Source organism: Mustela nigripes, chromosome 4, assembly GCF_022355385.1.
Source record: "Mustela nigripes isolate SB6536 chromosome 4, MUSNIG.SB6536, whole genome shotgun sequence".
In the NCBI taxonomy this organism is placed as follows: domain Eukaryota; kingdom Metazoa; phylum Chordata; class Mammalia; order Carnivora; family Mustelidae; genus Mustela; species Mustela nigripes.
In genome coordinates this window covers 53,397,180-53,411,385 of record NC_081560.1, presented here as the reverse complement: position 1 = coordinate 53,411,385, position 14,206 = coordinate 53,397,180, and the positions used below count along the sequence as shown (strand labels likewise).

The following is a 14,206-nucleotide window of genomic DNA, read 5'->3' as shown; positions in this document are numbered from 1 at the left end:
TGGTGAGATTCTCTTTCTCCCTTTCCCTCTCTCACTCCCCCTTCACTTCCCCCATGTACTCTTATACACTCTCTGTCTCTCAAAAAAAAATGCTCAATCATGTGGTAATTTTATATTTAACTTTTTTTCCTAAAGATTTTATTTGAGAGAGTGGGAGTGTGAGCACGGATTTGGAGGGGCAGGAGTAGAGGTAGAGGGAGGAGCAGACCTCTTCCCTGAGCAGGGATCCCAATGTGCAGCTCAATCCTGCAACCCTGGAATCAGGACCTGAGCCAAAGGCAGGAGCTTAACCAACTGAGCCACCTAGGTGCCCCTATGTTTAACTTTTTGAGGAATTTCTAAACCTTTTTCCATAGTGGTCAAACATTTTTGCTTTTCCACCAGCAGTGCAGAAAGATTCCAAGATTACCATGTCCTCACCAACACTTACTGATTTTCTCTTTCTTTTCTTCTTTTTCTTTGCCATCCTAATGCCTCTGAAGTGATAGCTCATTATGGTTTGATTTGCATTTCCCCAATAACAAGTATTGTTGGTCTTTTTTTTTTTTTAAGTACCTATTGGCCATTTTTATATCTGTGCAGACATGTCTGTTAGAGTATTTTGCTCTTTTTTTTTTTTTTTATTGGAGTCTTTGTTGTAGTTTTCCCTATATTTTGGACATTAATTCCTTCTTAGATATAAGATTTGCAAGTAGTTTCTTCCATTCTGTGCATTGTCTTTATACTTTCCTGATAGTGTTTTTTGATGCCAAAAAGTTAACTTTGAAGTCACATTTATCCATTTTTTCTTTTGTTGTCTTTTCCTTTTGATGTCATATCCAAGAAATGGTGGCCCAATCCAATGTCGTGAAGATTTTCTCCAGTATTTTCTTATAAGAGTTTCATATTTTTAACTCTTACATTTAGGTCTTGATCTACTTTAAGTTTATTTTTGTATATCTTGGGGCACCTGGGTGGCTCAGTCGATTTAATTTCTGCCTTTGGTTCAGGTCATGATCTCAGGGTCCTGGGATCAAGTCCCACATCGGGCTCCCTGCTTTCAGGAAGGAAGCCTTTTCTCTTCCCTACTTATGCTCACTCTCTCTCAAGTAAAATCTTAAAAAAATTTTTTTTAAATATCTTGTAAGGATTGCCTTTATTGTTTGTCAGTAAAGTATGGAAATGCAACTGATTTTTGCATGTTGATTTTGTATTCTATGACTTTGATGAATATATTACTGCTGAAAGTTTTTTTGGAGGAGGGTTACAGAATCTTAAGGGTTTTTTGCATATAAAATCCTTTAACCTGTTAAGAGATCATTTCACTTCTCGATTTCCACCTTTGATAATTTTTTTCTTACCTAATATTTCTAGCTAGTACTTGTTATGTTGAGTAGAATTGGTAAAAGTGGGCATTCTATTCTGTTGCTGATCTTAAGGGAAAAGATTTTAAGGTTTAAGCAATGAGTATGATATTACCTCTGCAGTTTTGATAGATGGCCTTTATCATTTAGATAAAGTTTCCTTCCATTCTTAACTTTGTTGAGTGGTTTTATCATAAAAGGATGTTGAATTTTGTCATGTTTTTTATGCATCAGTTGAGATGATTGGGGTTTTCTTCTTACATTTGATTAATGTGGTGAACTACATTGATTTTCATTTGCCATCCTTGAATTCCAGGAATAAATCTACTTGGTCATTGTGTGTAATTTAATATGCTGATGGATTCTGTTTGCTCATTTTTTTTCGTGAGTATGTTTGCATCATTACTTATGAGGAATACCAGTCTAGAATTTCCTCCTCTTGTAGTATTTTTGTTTGGCTTTGCTATCAGGGAGATGTTTGCCTCACGGAATGAGTTAGGAGTATTTCCTTTTCTACAGTTTTTGGAAGATTTTAAGAAAGATTGTTTTCTTAATTTTCCTTACTGCTGGTTTGTTATTATAAAATAGAAGTGCAACAGATTTCTGAATATTAATTTGGTATCCTGGAATTTCACTGAATTCATTTATTCTAATAGTTTTTTGTTTTGTTTTGTTTTTGGTGGCATCCTAAGAGTTTTCTCTATATAGTATCATGTCATCTGCAAATACTGACAGTTTCACTTCTTCCTTACCAATTTGGATGCCTTTTATTTCTTTTTCATATCTGATTGCTATGGTGAGGGCTTCCAGTACTATGTTGGATACTAGTGGTGAGAGTGGACATAATTGTTTTGTTCCTAGTCTTAGAAGAAAAGCTTTCAGCATTTTACCTTTGAGAATGATGTTATCTGCAGGTTTGTCATATAGACCCTTTATTAATGTGAGGTGTGTTCCCTCTAAAAGAGTGAGTTATGTTCTCTCTAAACCTACTTTGTTGACAGTTTTATCATGAATGGATGTTGGATTTTGTCAGATGCTTTTCCTATATCTATTGAGATGATAAAATGATTTTTATCCTTCATTTTGTTAATGTATCCATGATCATGGTGAGTCATCCTTTCAATGTGTTGTTGAATTTGGTTTGCTAATTTTTGCATCTATGTTCATCACGGTTACTGGTCTGTTATTTTCTTTATGGTGTCTTTGTCTGGTTTTGGTATCAGTATGCTGACCTCGTAGAAAGAATTGGGAAGCATTTCTTTCTCTTAGATTTTTTTGGAATGGTAAGAAAAAAATAAGTATTAACTCTCCTTTAAATGTTTGGTAGAAAAAAAAAAAAGTGTTTGGTAGAATTCACCTGTGAAGGTGCCTGCTCCTGGATTTTTGTTTGGGGTTTTTTTAGTTACTGATGGATTTTTGTTACTAGTAATTGGTCTGTTCAGATTTTGTGTTTCTTCCATATTTAGTCTTTGCAGATAGCAGGTTTCTAGGAATCTTTCCATTTCCTCCAGGTTGTCCACTTTGTCGGTATATTGTTTTTCAGAGTAGTCTCTTCTAATTCTTTGTATTTCTGTGCTTTTGATTACTTTTCCTCTTTCACTTTTATTTGAGTTTTCTTTTCTTTCTTTTTTTTTTTTTTAAGATTTTATTTATTTATTTGACAGAGATCACAAGTAGGCAGAGAGGCAGGCAGAGAGAGAGGAAGGGAAGGAGGCTCCCTGCTGAGCAGAGAGCCCGATGCGGGACTCGATCCCAGGACCCTGAGATCCTGACCTGAGCCGAAGGCAGTGGCTTAACCCACTGAGCCACCCAGGCGCCCCGATATCCTTCTTTCTTGTGGGTTCCTACACCAGGGGTTTGGTTCCTAAAGTCCATCTCTGCCCCCCTTCTTCCCTTCTCAGTGTGGCTCCTTTTTTGCCTATGGCCATGAGTGATCTGTTCTGTTCATCTTCAGGTCATTTTCAGAATGACTTGCCTTATATGTACCTGTTGCCTCTGTGTGTCATGGGAAGAGGTGAGCTCAGGATCCTTCTACTCTGCTGTCTTCCTGGAACTCTTGTGTCAACATAGTTTTCATTTCCTTTTTGATATCTTCCTTGAACCATTGGTTATGGGAGGAAAGATATTACTTGAACCGGTGAAAGATGATGACATTAAACATTAGATAACTGATGTACATATAATGTAAAAATAAATCTATGTATCTAGATATGTAATATCTCGAGCATTACAAAGAGATACATTTAAAACACTATAGATACATCAAATGTAAGTCTAAAAAAATTCCCAGAGAGTTGCAGAAAAAGGCAAGAAATGAAGAAAAACAACTGAAAAGAAAAAAGAAAGGGGCAGAATTAAGCCTTAATGTAGCAATAATTACCTTAAAAGTAAACGGTCAAAATACGCCAATACAAAGAGCTTGCCAGAGTGGATTAAAATATAAGACCCTACTGTATGCTTTTTTTCAAACACTCCAAATATAACCATATATGTAGATTAAAAGTGAAAGGACAGGAAAAGGCATATCATGGGAATGTGAATTGAAAGAAAGCAGTAATGGCTGTCTAAATATCAGATAGAGTAGATTTCATAGCAAGAAAAAATTAACAGAGAGAAACATTATATTAATGATAAAAGGGTCAATCCACCAAAGAGATCTAGCAATCTTAAATGGGTGTGCACCAAATAAGATAGGAATAAAATATGTGATTCAAAACAGACAGAACCTAAAAGAAAAATAGACAAATTCACAGTTCAAATTGGAGATTTCATTGCTCCCTTTGAGGAACTGAAAGAACAGGCAGATAGGAAATTAGCAAGGATATGGAAGGGTCCAGTACCACCAGCCAGGAGGATCTAATCAACATTTATAGAACATTCTGTGCAACAATGGCAGAATTCACATTGTTTTCAAATACTCATGAAACATAGACCATGAATATATTATATCCTGGGCCATAGACAACCTTAACAAATATAAGAGATGTGAAATGGTACAGAGTATGTTTTTTTGTTGACAGTGGAATAAAAAAGAAATCAGTAATGGAAATCTAATAGGAAAATTTAAACTACTTAGAAACTGAAATGACATCTTTAAGTAGTGACTTGACTTTTTTGTCTTTTTTTTTTTTTTGCCATGAGTCAAAAAAGTAGGGAAAAAAATGTAGAGAACTTAAAAAAAATGAAAATATACCAAAATTTGTGGGAACAGACACAGTAGTTCTGAGAGGGAAATTGATAGCTATAAATAAGCATATATTAAAAAAGGAAAGTCTCACATTGGTAATCTGAGTTTCCACTCTACGAACCTAGAGAAAAGAAGAGCAAAATAGGCACAAAGCAACTAGAAAGAAAAAATAAAGAGCAAAATCTATGAAATTTAAAACATGGAGAAAATTCAATGAAACTAAGAGTTAATTCTTTGAAAAATAAAAAAGTGAGAAGGCAAGTTACCACATCAGGAATAAAATGGGCTACCACTACATCCTCTGCAGATATTAAAAGAATAATGGGAATATCAAAACAAGAAATAACCTCTAAACACGTAATTTGACACCTAGAAGAAATGGATTAATTCCTCAAAAACCAGAACTATCATAACTCATTCAATAAGAAATAAGTAACTTTTAAAATTGTAATATAATATTGTATTAGTTTTGGTTGTGTATCAGGAGTGAGTTGACATGGGCATATATGGAGAAATGGTTATCACAATTTTATTTATTACCCACATAGTGATTTTTTTCTGTGATAAATGAAGTAGAAAATTTGAATAATACTATAACTATTAAGGAAATTGTACTTGTCATTTAAAAAAAAGTACTCTCTGAAAGGAAATGTCAAGGCCCAGACTGTTTCACTCGAGAATTTCTCCAAGTATTTAAGTATTAAGATCATATCTACACAGTGTCTTCCAGAAATGCCAGAGGAGGAAACACTTCCCAATTTGTCTTGTGAAGCTAGTAGTTACTGCCCCAAATACCCAAACCAAAGAAGTTAATGCAAAAAAAAAAAAAAAAAAAAAAAAAAGAATTTTTTGCTTCCCTAATTTCCCCTCCTAAATATAGACATAAGAATTCTCAAAGTATTAGTAAACAGAATTCAGCAATATGGAACAGGGGCACATTTTATATGTAACTGAGGTTTATTCCAGGGATGTGAGACTGGTTTGATATTTGAAAACCCACATATTAGCAGGTTAAAGAAGAGAAACATGATTGTGTTAACTAATGCATGAAAAACATTTTACCAAATTCAGTGCCCATTTCTGGTAAGAATTCTTGGGAAAAAGAAACAGAGAGTAACATCCTCAAGTTGCGTAAAGAACATATACTGAATGCCTATAGCACATGTCATGTTATGGTGAAGGGTCTTCCTAAATCCCAACCCATAGCATATAGTCAGCTGCCCACTCAACGTCTGTGCTTAAATATTTGATAGACATCTCAAACTTGCAAAACTGAAACTCTGGCTGTACTCAAACCCCTTCCCTGTCTTCTCTCCATCTCCTAAAATGGCACATCTAGTGGGCTACATGGCGCACAACCTTGGAGTCATTCATGATCTTGTTCTTTTTCTCATGATAAACATCAGGTTCTGTCAGATAAACCCTGAAAATATATCCAGATCTCCTCTCTGACCCGAATGACTGCATTTGCCCTGAAACTGCCTCCTTAGCCCCTTTCTTGACTCCATCAGGCTCTGTTCTTCTCTCAGCAGCACGAGTGCCATTTTGAAGCTAAATCAAGCCAGCGCATTTCTCTAGCTAAGACTCATCAGTAATTTCCCACGTCACTAAAAGGGACAATTTTAGAGTTGTCAGGATAAAGAAGAAAAAGATGTTTATCATTATAAACATTATATAATACATTTTTTAATGTATATCATTATCTTTGAGTAATACCAGCGTATCGTTGATGCTTTAATTAGTATTTATTGAGAAGCAGCTATGTGCCCTAAGAACCCCATTAAATACTGGTACTGTAATTCTGGAAACCAAACCTGTTCATTGGACTCCCAGGGCTGGGAGTCTAGGGGACAATACAGGTAGGCAGTTACCCAGGGTACTCAGTGCCAGGGTCTCTGAAGTACAGGGTTCAGGGAGAGTATTTGTGAAGGGCCCCTTGCCAAAGGAGGTGCAAGGAAATTCGAAAAGTAACTGAAAGAGACATAGAACTAAAAAATAAATAGAAATTAAGCCGGTGGAAAGTAGGTAGAAAGGGATGAGTGGGAAATTGTATCCTGCCGCAAGAGAGAGTATATGACAAGGCAGGTGTGACAAGATCCTAGTGTGGAAAGGGGGGAAGGTGCTGGAAGAGTTCAGGGCAGTCAATTAAAAATTAGAGTGCCGGGCTGCCTGGGTGGCTCTGTTGGTTAAGCGTCTGCCTTTGGCTCAGGTCATGTGGGATTGAGCCTCACGTTGGACTCCCTGCTCAGTGGGGAACCTGCTTCTCCCTTTCTCCTCTGCTCATGCTGTTCTCTCATTCTCTTTCTCTCTCTTTGGATAAATAAAATAAAATTTAAAAAATTTTGAGTGACATAAGATTTATATTTTAGAAAGCTTATTTCAATGGTACTTTGAGGAATTATTCAGAGAGATAATAATAGAGACAAAGAAAGTAGTTAGAAAGTGGTTAGCAGAAATCCAGGTGAGTGGTGACGGTGATCTGGACTGAGTGACACCTCGAGACGGGAAGCGTAGTGGGTGTGTTGGTGAGGAGACAAGAGGAGAGATAGACAGCTCCTGACCTTGCAAGATGAGCTTGACTTCGCTGTGGGAAGGAAGGGGGAGAGGTGCCTTTGGCCGTTCTGAATTTGGGTCGGATGAGTAAAACCGTCTGGGAGAGAGGGAGAGAGAGTTGGGATAAAGATTTGCATTTTCCCCTTGCTAAGGTGTTAAGCTCTAACTGTTTAAGTAATATTTGAGCATCTTCAGTTGTAAGTTTCTTGTTCCCTTACTGAGAGGAGGGATAAATTGGGCTTGTTACAACTTGTTGGGAGGTTGTGTTTACTTTCACAAGTCAGTGATGCTTGAATGAAGAGACTGGCTCTCATTCAGACCTGGAGACTTCCTCTTGATGCTAAATATAACATTGTGGTGTGTAAGACACTGTACCCTGGGACGTTGCGTTCTCAGGGCGTGTTTGAGTCCACACAAGGGGGCAGTCCTTCGTAGCAACATCAAAACATCGAAATGGTTGCCAGGCTTTTAAATTCTGGTTCTGCCAGTTAGCAATGTTGTGGCTGTGGGTGGATGACTAACCTGCTCTGCATTCGCCTTGTCACCTGTAAAATGGAAGCCGTATGACCTACATCCCATGTGGTCGTGCACATCAAGTTAACAATGTAAAGCATTTAGAACAGAAAACTGCATGTTCGCTGTCATCATTATGACTGTTACTAACAGACGAGGCTTACTTGACAGAGGAGAGGACTTCATTCCACCAAATGTGTGGTGGGCATTCTCCCTGCGGCCTAACTGGAAAACCCAAGGGGTGTGTGTGTGTGTTTCTGGGACTTCTTCACCGTGACCTGCCCTGCGGTGGAGATGGTAGTTACTCTCTTATGGTTTTGTTCTTTGTGTTGATGAGAGCTGCAAACTAACACATGGGGGAAAGGGAAGAGTGTGGTGTCTCATCTGCGTCACTGGAGGACGCTTTCTTACAGACCTCTGATGCTACTTCTCACCTGAAGAAAGAGTGCCACTTGCTAGGTTTTCTGCTCCATGAAAAACAAAACAAAACATGTTCCTATTTAAATGGACACTGACGTTGTGATGAGAGTGTGGTGTTTTCTGTTTGTTTGTTTGTTTTGTTTGGAAAAGGTTTGCTTTATCATTTATAATCAGAATGGATTGGGAGAGGGCAGAGTGCTGTTGATGGGGTCTGAGCCACTGAAAACACCCTGGGAGACGTGGACTCACAGGGCTCAAGGCTCTGTGCTCCTCTAAGGTTGCCGTTTTGAATGGTTAGTCCGAGCTCTCCATCTTCCCCAGAATCCTGCGATGAAACCTGCATTGGGAGAGATGGGGCGGGGGAGGGAGTGAAGGGGTGCAGGGAAGGGTGAGACAAGGAGCCGGGTGGGCGAGAGGAGCCACGTGGCTCTGTGATGGCTGTTTTCAGTGGTGGATACTTTGCTGTAAACTCTTTCACTTTGAATCTTACAGGAATTTGAAAGTGATTATGTTGTGTTTAAGTCCAAAACTGTGGATTTTGACAGAAGGCTTGGGATGATTCTCTGTGAAGCTTTCTTTAACTGCAGTGGTTCAGAAGCTGCATTTAAGGTTAGTTCTGAAGAAGCTATCATTAAAAAATACTTTACTGATGAATAATTTCAACTGTTAGATGAAAGGAGTGGATACATTTCTTTCTGGCCCAGGTGAACTATTAACTGGTCACATTCTGTTGGTATTCACCTCACCGAACTAAATTTTACACACTGCTCTAATGAATGATGTTTACTTAGGGACAAGGTCAATTTTAGGACTTTTGACTATTGATATTTTTTCAGATTCAGTAGGTTAGCTCTCATTACCTTTAAGAGTGACTTGGCCTGGCCTGTGAAATCCTAATTCAAAATTAAGCCACCGTGAAAAGAGAAAAATACATGTTAATGCAAGATTTTCCGTATAGCATTGTTTGCATGTGTTGGGTTCACCTGCCCACTTCATTACTATGACTGAAACAAATAATAATTTGTATAATACTTTCCATCAGGCATAAGACACCCTTGGTGATCAGACATACCATTATTTTGTATATAAATAAAATGCCCCCAAAATGATGATTCCATTATTATATAACATAGTCCACTTTCCGATGTTAAGACACAAAGAAATGTTGGACAGAGCATTACAGAAATGCAGTATGGTATTTCTGTATTCTGAGTTGCATAAAAGGAATGCATCTTCTTAGACGTCCCACATGGATAGCTTAGGATGTGGGGAAGAGGGACACCATGTGAAACTTGCTTATCAAAGCAAAGAACTACAAGTAAGGTGTAGAACCAAATGATGTCCCAAAAGAGGAACGGAGACTTCTGTTTCTGAAGAAACACACCTAGGGGATCATGGGCCCAACTCGTTGGAAATGGCAGTGCAGGGGCGCCTGGGTGGCTCAGTAGGTTAAAGCCTCTGCTTTTGGCTCAGGTCATGATCCCAGGGTCCTGGGATCGAGCCCCACATCGGGCTCTCTGCTCAGCAGGGAGCCTGCTTCCTCCTCTCTCTGAGAGGAGGGGTCAAATAAATTTATTTATTTGATCTCTGTCAAATAAATAAATAAAATCTTAAAAAAAAAAGAAAGAAAGAAAGAAAAGAAAATGGCAGTGCAAAATAAGGAAACGGACCCAGACTTGATGTGGGATACTGTTTGATTTTGATCTCCAAATTCACATGGTGGGTCAGGGGGTGGTGAAGGTCCAAGTATTTTCTGGCTCCAGGCGAGCATTTTTACATGGAGAATTCGCAACGATCGTGGTCTGGGTGGTTCAGTGGGTGACACATCCAATTCTTGATCTCAGGTCAGGGCTCGATCTCAGGGTTGAGATTTCAAGCCCCATGTTGGGTTCCACACCGGGCAGGGACCCTACAAAAAAAAAAAAAACAAAAACCAAAACCCTCATAAGGATTAAATAGTTATTTGTTTTGTAAGAGCTGGTAGATGAAACTTTTAGATGCTGTTGGCCAAAATATCTGGCTTATTATTGTAAAATTAAGCTGCCTGTGATTCCCATCTCTCAGAAATTATGTTAGCTACATATGTATACATGTATCCCTTTGACAAGAGTGACATCACAGGCTGACCCTCTTTGGAAACATTTTCCACTTAGGAATGAATCCTAAACATGTTCTTGGTTTCACAGCAGAAATCATGATTTTTGTAATGGCTCCATAATGTATCACACTCTCTGTTGCTGGAGCTGCTTGGCTTTAATGCCTTCATAAATAACAGAAGGAAAGCGTGTAGATTGTTCCCTTCACAGAAGCTCCTACTGGGTCTCTCTTCCCGTAGCACAACTATTGGTAGGGTTTCTGTTTGAGTCCATGCCACTTACTTTTTTCTACGTGATCTTATATTTTTGTCATGTATTTTGTCTTTAACTTTGTAACTGTTTGTATCTTGTCTGTGGAAACATGCAGCATGAGCCCCTGCCCAGTAGCTCTGTAGGGCTGGGACATCATTTCACAGTTTGTGTTCCAGTTAGATCCCCTTCTTCAGTGTCTTCTAGAGCAGACATCTAATAACTGAGGTTGGGGTGATGGACTGGTAGTCAAAGCCCTGGAACGACTCACAGATGAGGGTAAAATGCAGCAAAAGTCATGGTAGAAGAAAAAAAAAATCACAGGATGGCGTGTTAGGGGAAAAATTATTTCTACCCTAGATACAGGGTGATGAGCTCTGACCACGTGCCGTTGGGTCCCAGGGAATAAATATTTGCAGACCGTTCTCTGGAGACCATGGTTCATGCCTGCCCTCGGCCAAGACATGACCAGGAGGGGCACTGGGACCAAGCACTGTTCTACTCAAACATGAAACTGTAGTTCAGAGCCCACAGTGTTGGCACTCAATAAAAAACAAAACAAAGCAAGACACTAATAGATGTTCCTCTAAAACTTAAAACAATATGTCTCCAAGAAGGTAGACTGGAGTGTCTCAGATGAAGCATCCAGAGAAGTCTTCAGGCGATAAAACTGAAAGCTATAAAATTGTAAAGTGCACGAGGTTTCAGACAGCAACAGATTTAAAATATCTTCAAAAGAGGCAAACCCAGAAAAAATATAAATAGGTGATGAACAATGAATTTTGGAACACTGAAAAAGAAATAAAATGGAATGGAAAAAAAAATAGGTATTGCTTGAATAGTGGCAAAGGCATTATCCCAAACCTTGAGGAGTGGAAGAAAAGGTAGACCACACAGATCTCAAAAGGGACAGTTAGGGAAAGAAACATGTGGTAGGGGCTCACTTTTAATCTTTGGAGGTCGAGATGAAGAAAAACATCTATACTCTTCCCAAAAATCGCTCTCGGTTTCCTGAGGACAAGGAAGCAAGAGGTCCACTTGACCCTTGTTCTCTTCCCAGAGAGTAGTTTTTCTGTAACTATGATGCTGAAAAATTACAACAATGTGTACTACCTGAAAGGCTAAAGGCTATCCTTACTACTATTAGCTGGCTTTACAGCCTCCCCAAAGAATATTTTCTGTGTCTTTTTTCTCTTCTACTTGGAGTTCAGTCCCACTAAGCATATCAAGTAGGCAAGATGAGATGCAGCTGGGAAGCTACGGGTATTTCAGTTGTGGTCAGTACATTAAGTGTTTGAAAAGAACAAATCATGAAGTAAATACATTTCCCTGGTGTTGGTGGCCCGCTCTTTGTTAAATCTGCGAGTCAGTGTTTGCTTTTGATTGTTAACATGAAACGCAGAGTCAACAAAAGAGTGGTTCAAAGAAGAAAGTTAATAAGCATTTTGCTAGGGAGCAGCTAACTAAGCAGGTTTTAAAATATTTAGCAGTTTCTCTACTGCTTATAATTGATATTACCGGGGTGAGAAGCCAAATGTATCTAAACTGACCTCTGAGATATGGTTTGATTTACATTTTACTTTGTACAATTTTTTCACTTTTTTTTTTTTTTAGTGAACATAGTTGATATAAATATTTAGAGAATGTTAATAATAAAGCTGTTTTTAAAGAAACAGGTATTTCCCCTTTATTTTACTTAAATTCCATTATAATTAATATAGTGATAGGTTAGTTTCAGGGGTACAATAATGAATCAGCAGTTGTGTATATTACTCAGTACTCATTGTATAAGTGTATGTCTCTAATCCCCATCACCTGTTTCACTGCTCCCCCCACCCACCTCTCCTCTGGTAGTCCTCAGTTCTCTACAATTAAGAGTTTGGTTTTTTGTTTCTATTTTTCCTTTGCTTTATTTCTTAAATTCCACATATAAATGAAATTGTATAGTATTTGTCTTTCTCTGCATGATTTGTTTCTCTCAACATTATATGCTCTAGATCCACCCATGCTAAAAATGGCAAGATTGCATTCTTTTTTAGGGCTGAGTAATATTCCACTGAATATACATACACCACTTCATTACCATTCATCTCTTGATGGGCTCCTTCCGTATATGGCTATTGTAAATAGTACTACAGTAAGCATGGCGGTGCATATATTTTAAAATTACTGTATTTTGTAAATACCCACGAGTTCAATTACTGGATCATACAGTAGTTCCCTTCTTAATTTTGTGATGAACCTCCATCCTATTTTCCACAGTGACTGTATCAGCTTGCATTCCTTCCAATAGTGCATGAAGGTTCTTTTCTCTCCCATCCTTGGCAACAGTTGGTATTTAAAGAAAACAAATTGTTAAAGAAAACAAATTTGAGGAACACTTATTATTTCCTTAAGAGGAGTAACAAAACTTTCTTTTTGGCCATGTTGCTAACAAGGCACAGAGCTTGGTATATGGTTTTCTGCCATCTTGATTACATTTTACTTTGAAGGAGATATCATTTTTTGTTATTTTTTTAGAAGATTTTATTTATTTGAGAAACAAACATTTTAATTACACTATTGTGCTTGCAAAGAAAGTTGTCTCACACTGGCACACAGAAGGAGCCACATGGGGCAGAGAATAAGGCAGGCGGCTAATGGAAATCCAAGGTTGGGCTCCACAGGTAGCTGAGCTTTGAGGAAGCTAGTGGTGAAGGTGAGTTTGGATCTGGGTGTGGGGCGGGGCATGGACTGAGTGAGGAGAGCTTCAGGACTTTTACTTTCCTGCTTGCTGGTAGTGTGTCGCACCCCCCCATAACCCCAATACCCGTCTCCCTACTCATTGGCTTCCTCTGCTTGCTAATAGTTGTTGCTCACTCCTAACTTGCTATCTTAGGTTCAGCCTGCCATGCCCTGGTTCTCTTCCTGGGGAGGAGAGAATGTGATTAGTTCAAAGCATTAGTTTGAGGTAGGACATTCCTGTCAAAGGAGCTGTCTGCCCGTGAAGTGGTTGTTCTTGCAACAGGTCACCGCTACTGCCCCAGGCCATGGTTTTGGGGTGGCTAGTTGGTGTGGCATGGGATGTGGGCTGCCAGGGACAGGACAATCCTAGTAACTGATCCATTTATTTTTTAAATCAAAATTTTTTTAACGATTTTATTTATTTATTTGACAGAGAGAGACAGCAAGAGAGGGAACACAAGTGGGGGATGGGGTGGGAGAGGGAGATGCAGGCTTCCTCCTGAGCAGGAAGCCTGATGCGGGGCTCGATCCCAGGGCCCTGGGATCATCACCTGAGCCACCCAGGCACCCCCATTCGATGTAATTATTAATGGTGTGACTTGAAGGTCCTTGACGTGGATGTTCTACGTTGAAAGAGCACCTGTGGGGCGCCTGGGTGGCTCAGTGGGTTAAGCCGCTGCCTTCGGCTCAGGTTATGATCCCAGGGTCCTGGGATCGAGTCCAGCATCGGGCTCTCTGCTCGGCGGGGAGCCTGCTTCCCTCTCTCTTTCTCTGCCTGCCACTCTGTCTACTTGTAATCTCTGTCTGTCAAATAAACAAATAAAATCTTTAAAAAAAAAAAAAAGGAGCACCTGTGTAGGAGGGCAGAACAAAGAAAGAAGATGTACATTTTGCTTCTGATTTTCTTTTTCTTTTAATGTTCTGCATATTTTTCAAAAATTTACTTGGATTTTATTTTATTTTTTTCAGTGATCCAAAATACATTGTTTATACTTCTGATTTTCTATCTGCAGACCATCTTCTCAAACTTTCCCTGGCACCGGGCAGGAGGAAGTGGTGGTATCTGTGAGCAGGGATTGCTGACAGATAGTAGTTAATTTCTGACTCCTCTTATTTTCTGC

The 14,206-nt window shown here is 38.9% G+C and overlaps 1 protein-coding gene across 1 annotated transcript in view; it reads left to right on the top strand.

Moving 5' to 3' along the window:
- The window catches only part of DNAH11 (dynein axonemal heavy chain 11), a 294,718-nt gene that overhangs the window by 39,431 nt on the left and 241,081 nt on the right, over positions 1 to 14,206 (top strand). Inside the window, exon 9 of the mRNA XM_059397525.1 lies at positions 8,509 to 8,625. Coding sequence (XP_059253508.1) covers positions 8,509 to 8,625 — 117 coding nt within the window. The remainder of the gene's footprint in view (positions 1 to 8,508; positions 8,626 to 14,206) is intronic.